This window comes from Condylura cristata, unplaced genomic scaffold (genome assembly GCF_000260355.1).
Source record: "Condylura cristata isolate star-nosed mole 26May11 unplaced genomic scaffold, ConCri1.0 scaffold00008, whole genome shotgun sequence".
NCBI lineage: Eukaryota > Metazoa > Chordata > Mammalia > Eulipotyphla > Talpidae > Condylura > Condylura cristata.
Window position 1 is genome coordinate 62652295 of NW_004567109.1, and position 9029 is coordinate 62661323.

The 9029-nt window shown below is 43.3% G+C and overlaps 1 protein-coding gene across 2 annotated transcripts in view; it reads left to right on the forward strand.

The window, feature by feature from the left end:
- The first annotated feature begins 3297 nt into the window (after nucleotides 1-3297).
- Nucleotides 3298-9029, forward strand: part of ZNF346 (zinc finger protein 346) — a 32311-nt gene continuing 26579 nt past the window's right edge. For both annotated transcript variants that reach the window (XM_012722720.1, XM_004679255.2), the window contains exon 1: nucleotides 3298-3500. In XM_012722720.1, coding sequence (XP_012578174.1) covers nucleotides 3326-3500 — 175 coding nt within the window. In that variant the 5' untranslated portion in view covers nucleotides 3298-3325. The remainder of the gene's footprint in view (nucleotides 3501-9029) is intronic.

The following is a 9029-nucleotide window of genomic DNA, read 5'->3' on the forward strand; positions in this document are numbered from 1 at the left end:
AATGTGCAAAATGATGTAAAAATAAAAAAAAATATTTATTTTTATTTATGTATGCATACAAGAACTGAGGTATAGGCCAGAGGTGTGGGGGATGAGAGGATTCACCAAAGACAGAGTGGGGAAGAGAATAGGCAGATGGACTGAAATACTCTGCTGAGGGCATCAGTGGGTGAGACAGGAAAAGGTCTGATGTACCATGTAGGTCAGCTCCCTGACTGGGGATCAAATTCATCCCACAGTGGCTGGCGATGGCTTGAATTATAGCTTCATATTACTGAGACTTTAACCCCAGTGCCATGAAGAAGGGCAGCAAAGTCATTTTATTAGGATTAATCTTCTCCCACAGCAACAATATAAAGTAGAACACACTGGAAAATGGATCTCACTTTCTCCTATAAAGAAATAAAAAGCCAGCTCTACAAATATAAGTCATCAGACAGGTACCAGCAAGAAATTTAAGGCTGAGTCATTATTGGAAGCACTTGCACAAAGACAAAGCAGCATACTGTTGTCACCAGCACTGTAGCTCAGAAACCTGACAGTATCATAGGGTAGAATCTATGCCAGCAGTCACTAGAGAATAAATAGAGTCTATTTATGTATGTAATTGGTTTGGGAGTGTCGGAAGTTTGGGGGGAACTTTTCCCAATAACATGCATAGCAACTTAAGTACTGTACTGCCAGGATTTACTCCCTTGTGTTCAAAAACATCCTGGAGTTCTGGGACTTTCAAAAAAAATGCCCTCCATCCCTTGGGATTTCTAATTGAATAATTTGCATCATTTATTTATATAAATATGAGTAACTAGAACTTTTAAAGACAAATTAGTACAGTTGCTGATATTTAGGTTGGTCATCTAGTGTTGGCAAAAGGACATAGATTTGCATCTAGTGTTCAAGCATGAGTTCTGTCACTAATTAGCTGTGAGCTGTGTGACACTGATAAAGTCATCACCTCTTCCAGTCTGTTTCAAATAAGAAAGAATGCCCCATATGAGAACCACCTTGAGGATAAAATGCTACAATGCATGTTATAAACTGTGCTTCGTAAACTGTGAAGCACTATACAAATGATGTACAGATGACTGACTGCACAGTTATCTACTGTAGTGGAAGCTCCAGAGCCTGGCATGAGGTCTGAAATAGATGATGCTTAATATTTATAGTAGAAATGAGTAATTTCACTGGTAAGCATGTTTTCTCAAACAAGAAAAGTCTCTATCTCTTTCTTTGGCCTTCTCTAATGACATTTTCTGGATCTCCCTGATAGCACAGGAGTTAAGTCTCAGCACTATCAAGGTATGGCCAGCCACCGGGGCATGATTTTGATCCCAACCAGGGAAATGACCCATAAGACCCATAAAGAATTGACCCTCTCTGTCTCAGGCGCTGCTTCCCTCAGCAGTGTATTTCAGTCAATCTGCCTGTTCTGCTTCCCACTCTGCCTCTAGTGAATCCTCTCCCCCCACAGCACCTCTTGCCTACACCCCAGTTCTTGTATACATAAATAAATAAATCTTTTTAGAAAATAATAATAAAACCACTTTCCCCTTGTTCAACAGGCTCCAGTTAAACTGTCCTTTTCCCTGTTCCTCCAACATTGCAAATGCATGCCTGCCTCAGGGTCTTTGCACTTGCTATTTCCTCTGCTTGGAACACTATTTCCCAGATTTTTGCATGCCCTTTCCTTCAGCAATCAGATTTTAGGTTAAATGTCACTTCTTCAGAAGCTTCCTCTGACCACCCTAAGATCTGACCCATCATTTACCCAATGTGTGTTCCTGGTTTATACTCTCCTTAACACTAATTACTACCTGTTTATTACACTCTCCCCCACTGGAATAAAAAACACACTACAACAGCTTCACTGTTTCCTTCAACATTGCATTCCAATATCCAAAATAACTTCTATATCATAGTAAGTTCTCAATAAAACAGCTGAATTAATGAGGTTGATGTAAGTAATTATAATTCTCATTCATTCAATAAATACTTGGTATGTAGCTATGATGTAAGCTGAAAACAAAATAAACAAAAATCCCTTCTTTTCTAGGGCTTGTCTTCTGTGGAGCACAAATCTGATAGTGGGGGGTGGAGGGGACAGGAAAGCATGAAGCATGCATGGAGGAGCAGATCTTTCGATAGGGTAGCCAAAAGAAATAAGTGACTAAACCATGAGAAAATGCATTCCAGGACAGAAATGAACAAGTTGAACACTAACATAGTAGATGAGATCAGGGAAGTTAAAGGAAGTCTATTTTTGTACGGCCCTGTTTGCTGAAGTATGTATGGATTTGGCTTTCATTTTTTAAGATTTATTTATTTATGCATACAGAATTGGGGTACAGGCTAGAGGTGCAGGGGCGGTGAGAGCATTCACCAGAGACAGGGTGGGGAGCAGAACAGGCAGACTAACGAAGTACACTGCCGAAGAAGCAGCAGGCGGGTCAGGAGAGGTTTGCAGCACCACGAGAATCGAACTCCTACTGAAGAGACTGCATAAGCGACCTTGGCTCGCTTGCAATGCTGAGCTTTAGCCCACTGCGCCACCAGGGAGGGCCGGACTTGGCTTTTAAGAGGAAAAATGTAGAGACATGGAGATGGAAAGGTTTGGGGGAGTCTGAGCACTAGGTTGTCATGCAAGCTTCTTCTTGTAAGAGGATTGTTAGGGATGTCTGAAGGGCAAAGGGCCCTAGCAAGAGACACTAGCTCGGAAAACTGGGAAGGAGTTTTTCAGTTGTAAGATCTTATTTTTCAGTTGTAAAATAAGATTTTACACATGTTCGGTTGTAAAGTAAGATTCCATGTTTGACAGTGTTGGAGATGGAAGAGTGGTGGGGGGGGTGTGTCTTGGCTGGGTTTTAGCACTTGCAACTCAATTGATATAGATTATAAGCAGTAAAAGAATCACTGAAACCGAGTCCAGGTTCCACCACTTAATAGCTGCAAATTCTTTGAGTAAACTAGTTCGAGGCCCTGAGCCTCAGTTTCCCTATCAGTGAAATGGGGTATTTCCACATGTCAGGACTTCCGTGAAAACAAACTGGGTGTCAAAGGCTGACCGTGAGCAAAGTGAGACCCCAAAGGCCCGCTAGAGGCTGTCAGGGAGCCGGCTGCTGTGGAAAGCGTGACAGACTTTCAAATTCGCCGCACAAGCTCCAGCTCCCAGGTGGCGCGAGAAATACGCAGCCAAGGGAAGACGCAGCAACGCACTCTGCGGAACCCAAACCTCGCGAGATTTGTTGGCCGGTGGCAAATTCCCACCTAGATCTCGCGAGACTGAGGCTCAGGCGCGACTGTCGGCCTGTTAAGACTTGCGGGGAAGATGGAGTATCCCAGTTTGGGCACCTTGGAGGCTGCGGACGGCGGAGGGACCCGGCCATACAACAGCTCGGAGGAGCGGGACAGCCAAGAGCAGGACGGACAGCGCTTCGACCGCGAGAGGGCGCGCTGCCTCTGGGAAGCCGTGTCCGGGGCCCAGCCGGTAGGGCGGGAGGAAGGTGAGTCCGGCGATCCCCTGCCTCAGGAAACCCCTCTCCAGCCGGCCCCTTACGGGAGGGGACAGAATGCGGCCCAGTCACACCCCCTGACGCCTGGCCTGCGTCCTGCGTGACGCTACTGGGGATTCCCGGATTCTTGAGCCGGGTCAGGCCGGGCAACTGTGGGCTAGCTCCCCTTAGTGTCCTCCCTGGACTCCCCAAGAGTCAGACCTTGAGCTCAGAAGTTCGAAGGCCTTCCTAAGATCGGGGGTTCGCCACCCCTGCCTTGCTCACTCATCAGAGCACGTTTCTTCTTCAGCTCGAGGTCTGTAGTCTATTCACACCCGGCAGAAAGAACCACAGTACCGTGCCGGCCAGACTTATAACCGCCTGGCCATTACTACTGATTCTCCTTCCTTCCCAGTCTCCAGGTTTCCCCGCCCCTAAAGTCTCCTGCCTCCCTTCTCTCTTGCACCGCCTGAGCGCTTTAGATGCCTTTTACCTCCATGTACCTCCTGGCCTTGGGAATTGAGGCCAGGCTTAAGGCTTCTAGGTGCCTGGTCTTCACTAGCTGAATCCCTTTTCCGAGTTACAGTCCAGAAGCCTGAGAAGCTGATCCGGGCATGCATGTCTTCATCTTGTTTTTATCCCACTCATGAATGAAGCTGCAGAGAACAGGATACACAAGACCATCTGGTGGGTCACCGAAGTCTGCGCTGAAGCTTGCTTTGCATTTTATTTAGCGCTGCATGAGATAGAAAGCACAGATCAGAAAGATTGGCTCAACCTGGGCCACCCCTTCAAGCCAGCCACATTACTAATCCAAACAGATGTACACTGAGATTTCTCTAATGATTGATTTGCTTACTGAGCAGACTAATCTTAGAAAGTTTGTGTTTCTGTGAACTGATTGTCTTGGGATTAAAATGAGTTTTTGTCCAAATCTAAGGAAAAGATGTTTAAATTTGGGGTAATATACAGAGCTATACCCTGATGTATATATCTCCGGTTTAAAAACTGTTTAGTCTGACGCTTAAATTAATATGAGCCCTGTCTTCTATCTACTTTCAGATTTGTTCAGTACAGACTTAACCTTCCTTCCACCTAATTTTCCTTTCATCAATTTGACAAACATTCACTGATGCTTGTTCAGTTCCCAAAGCTGACTGGGCATCGGAAATACACGATAAGGAAGATATTGTCCTTGTCTTGAAGAGGTTTGTAGTCTAGTCCAAGAAGCAGACACCTATACAGTTCAAGAATAAGTAGTAGGTGCAATAAAGAAAAATGTCTAAGAGTTGAGTATGCATTTGTTCTCAGCAAACAGAGAACATATGCCCAGCACCATGAAGCAGAGAACACAGCAGCTGTGTCTTGAGAAGTAAACTGTTCATATGTGTATGCATGTACACTGTCCTAACCCAGTTCACTTTTTTCCTCAGTCAGTATTTATAAGATGTCTAAGTAGATTCTGGTAACACCTCTAAGTTCTACTTATCTTGGTTATTTTTCCTCTTAACACTTTCATTGTGTTATCATTTATATGGCATAAAATTCGCTCCTTATATTTGTACAATTTGTTGATCTTTAGTAAAAGTACAGTTACGTAACTGTTAAAGGACAGGGGCGGGGCACCCAAGAGTACCCAAACCTGCCCACTCTAAGTAGGTTCTGCCATCTGCCACATCAAGACAAAATATATAAGACCTTCAATGGAAAGAAACTTTAACACAATTAGTGTGCCGTACAGAAAAGGGGACAATAGTTTTGAAATCAAGAACCCAAAGTTACCTATCCTCTTGTGGGTAGATGTCCAGCCAAACAGGTTGGCCCAGGACAGGGCCACTGATGCCTGGAAGCTTACCACAAGTCTAAAGACACCTTCTTGTGAGGGCCCATAGAAAAGGGTCAGAAATGACCCAACAAGTCTGAAAGGAAAAGCAAAATCAAGATCAAGATAAAAGCTGCCATTGTTAACCTTCCCACAAGTCTCTCACCACATTTGTTTCAAACAATTCAGGACCAAAAAGCAAGTGCATTTTCTTCACACATCTCTCTGATCCATGCACCTCCTCCAGGTCTCCTTCTGGTTCTCCAACCTTCTTCTTTTTATCCTCCCTTCTTTGTCTCTTCTCCAACTGCTTTCTTCCATGTTTAGCTCTGCTTTTCCACAGGTGGGGCAGAGAATCTGGAAGCTCCAGTTTTCCCAGGACCACCTGTTACATAACTACAATCTATTTCCAAAACTGGTGGGAATGTAGTCTGGTACAGCCTTTATGGAAAACAGTATTTAAAAATGAAAGTGGAAATAACATATGACCCAGCAATATCTCTGCCTGCTGTCTACCCAAAGAATTTGAAAACTCTAATATTAAAAGACTTCTCTACTCCTGTATTCATAGCAGCACTTTCTACAATTGCCAAGTCATAGACCCAACCTAATTACTCATGACAAATGACTGGATAAAGAACTTATGGGATATATACTAGTGAAATATTACTCAACTACTTAAAAGGTTAAATAGTATCTTCTGGGACAAAATGGAATCGTGAGGTAATTGTGCTAAATGAAATAAGTCAGAAAATGAAAAACAGATATTGGATGTTTCCATCTTTGGACTGTAGATAACAAAAAATAATTATATATATATGTATATATATATATAAAATACAACAAAAATAGTTTTAGATGTAGTGAAAAATGTGTTGGTTACTAGAGGGAACAGGAAGGAGAAAGGGGATAAAGAAAGTAAGAGGCATCAGACGGCTAACAGGCATGAAAACATGTTCAGTATCACTTGTAATGAGGGAAATGCAAATCAAAACCAGAGTGAGGTACCACTTCACACCAGTGAGAATGGCACACTAAAAAAAAACTAAAATGTTGGTGAGGATGTGGAGAAAAAGGAACTCTCCTACACTGCTGGTGTAAATGCAAACTAGTACAACCACTATGGAAAGCTGTGTGGCGTTTCCTCAAACTGCTAAACATGGAGCTACCATATGACCCGCAATCCCACTCCTAGGTATCTACCCAAAGGGCACAAAAACATTAATTCAAAAGGACACCTGTACCCCCATGTTTATTGCAGCACTATTTACCTTAGGGAAGATGTAAAATTTACCCAAATGCCCAAAAATAGATGGATCGAGAAGGAGTTGTACATACTACACCATGGAATTTTACTTAGCAAATCAAAAAAGATAAACTCATGCCATTTGCAGCAACATGGATGGAGCTGAAGGGCACAAAATGATGCACACCAGTTCACCCGAGTGCCATCACCATAGTCCCATGCACTCCTCCCCCATTTTTGATCCCATTCCCCAGTGCACCCCCGATAAAATGTCGCTGGTATATAGTTGTTCACTATTACTTTTTTCCCCTCCCCCCGGTCCTGGTTTGAGTTGCTTAAGATCAGCAACATTATGGATTTATAAAATAGAAGTACTAAAGTAGCTTTAATGTGGCTAACTGTCCAGTTTATTCTTGTTTTATCACCCTACCCAGCTATACTACCACCCTACTACACTGCTTAACCAGCTTCCTTACCTAGGCTCTTCTGTTTGCAGCTTTCTAACTGTAATTGTACCTAGAAACCCACTCCTGCCCAATACGCCATAAGTTAGGGAGTAAATAGGCTTCATCTCTATCTAAGAACGAATGCCTTTCAATTGATACATATTTATATTGCTAAATTGAAGATTAAAGGCCACATCTATGCCCTAGGACAAGGAGTAACTAGTAGAGTTCAGCAGTAGATGAATTACAAGAGGTGGTTTAGTTATGCAATGACCAGATACTCTGCCCTTAAGTCAGCTTGCTTTACCTTAAGTCACCATAGACAATTCTAACTTTAATTGGATGTTGTTTTGTCTCCCAGATACTACTTCCCCTCAGTTTCCGAAGTTCATAAATTATCTTGCTTTCTTCTAGTGGCATACTCGCTCGGTTCCTACTTCATTGACCCTGTGGAAATAAACCCTGTGCTTCATGTTCTTGTTCCCTCAACTTCTGCCCCATACATCATGTTTGTCCACAATATGGATCCGAATTGAATCTTACAGATCAGATGCCTATTTATAAGATTTGGGAGGCAGAAATGCAGTGAAGATCATTTTCCCATAGCTATTGGGTGTTACTGTCAAGAAAGGTCTTGGAACTATGAGATCTTCCTACATCAGTGTCCCATGATCCATTCCCCTGCCTCATAGGTTGAGACAGTGGGAGCTTCTTACTTCCAACAGAGCTGCAGTGGAGTCCTCATTGTTCCTAGGGACATTTCTGAAGGTCCATCGTGGTACTTTCAGCCTTTCTAGTGCTTTTCTAAGTTCATACTTTCCTATATCAAGCCCATCCCCTGCTGGAGAAGTAGTTGGTAGATTAGAGTTTCATGTGGCTATCGGGATGTAACAGGATGCACAATCAGCCACTATCTCAAAATCCTAATTCATTTAAGTTACTTTTCCCTCTCTGGACATTAGCTGCTTCCAACCTGATCTCACAGTTTTGTAAATTAGGAACTCAGGAAAGGTATAGTTCAGTATGATTCCAGGTTTCTTAGGGAGTTGCTATCAGATGGTGAAGAGAGCAAACCCAGCAATGGGATGAAGCTGCTGGGAGCTGGCCAGGCACCGTTCTCTTTTAAGGTAGTCTCAAGGCCTCTCCATGTGGTTTCATGCATGGAAACATTAGCAGTCCCTCACAGTTCAGAAGAAAACTGTTTAACAATGATTAAAGACTTTAAGAACAAATATTCATAGTTTGGTTATTTTCTTTTAAGTATTTATTTATTTATGCATATAAGATTGGGGTGTGAGCCAGAGGTACAGGGGGTGAAAAGATTCCCCAGAGACAGAGTGAGGAGCCGAACAGGCAGATCGACTAAAATACACTGCTAAGGGGAGCAGTGGTCAAGTCAGGAGATGTCTGCCATGCCATGTGGGTCACCTCGCTGACCAGGAATCGAACTCATGCTGCAGTAGCTGTGGATAGCTTCATAATGTTGTACTTTAACCAGTTGCGCCACCAGGGAGGGCACCTAATTTGGTTGTTTTTAATCATTTTTATCTTCCTGTGTCTTTGTTGCTTACTGATTAGCCAGTGATTCAAAAGAGCTCATTCGCAAACACCTGGTGCCGGTAAGGCCTTGGCCTAACCTCAGAATTGGCCAGGAGTACATGGCTTGGACCCTCTTGGGTCTCCACTGCCATGCAGTCTTACTTAGACAGGTATATAGTTGCCCCAACCATGACCACAGCCTGTGGATTAGCCTATGGCATTCTCTGCTCACCTGCCTCTGAGATCACTTCCACCAACAAAAACTCTAGGTTTGGGCATTACTCACCTCTCCAACAGGCATTGCCTCCACATTCCTTAGTTAAGCTATTACTTCTCACATTCTGACTGTTCCTGGCAGGACCTCTGTGTTATTCCCACTGTTCCCACCCAGAGCTCAGCAGGTGTACAAGCATAAATGCTTCCCAAATTCTTAAGTGCCTCTGGTCAATTTTCAGTGCTAAAGTGTTTGGGTTCAGCCGTTTTTTTTT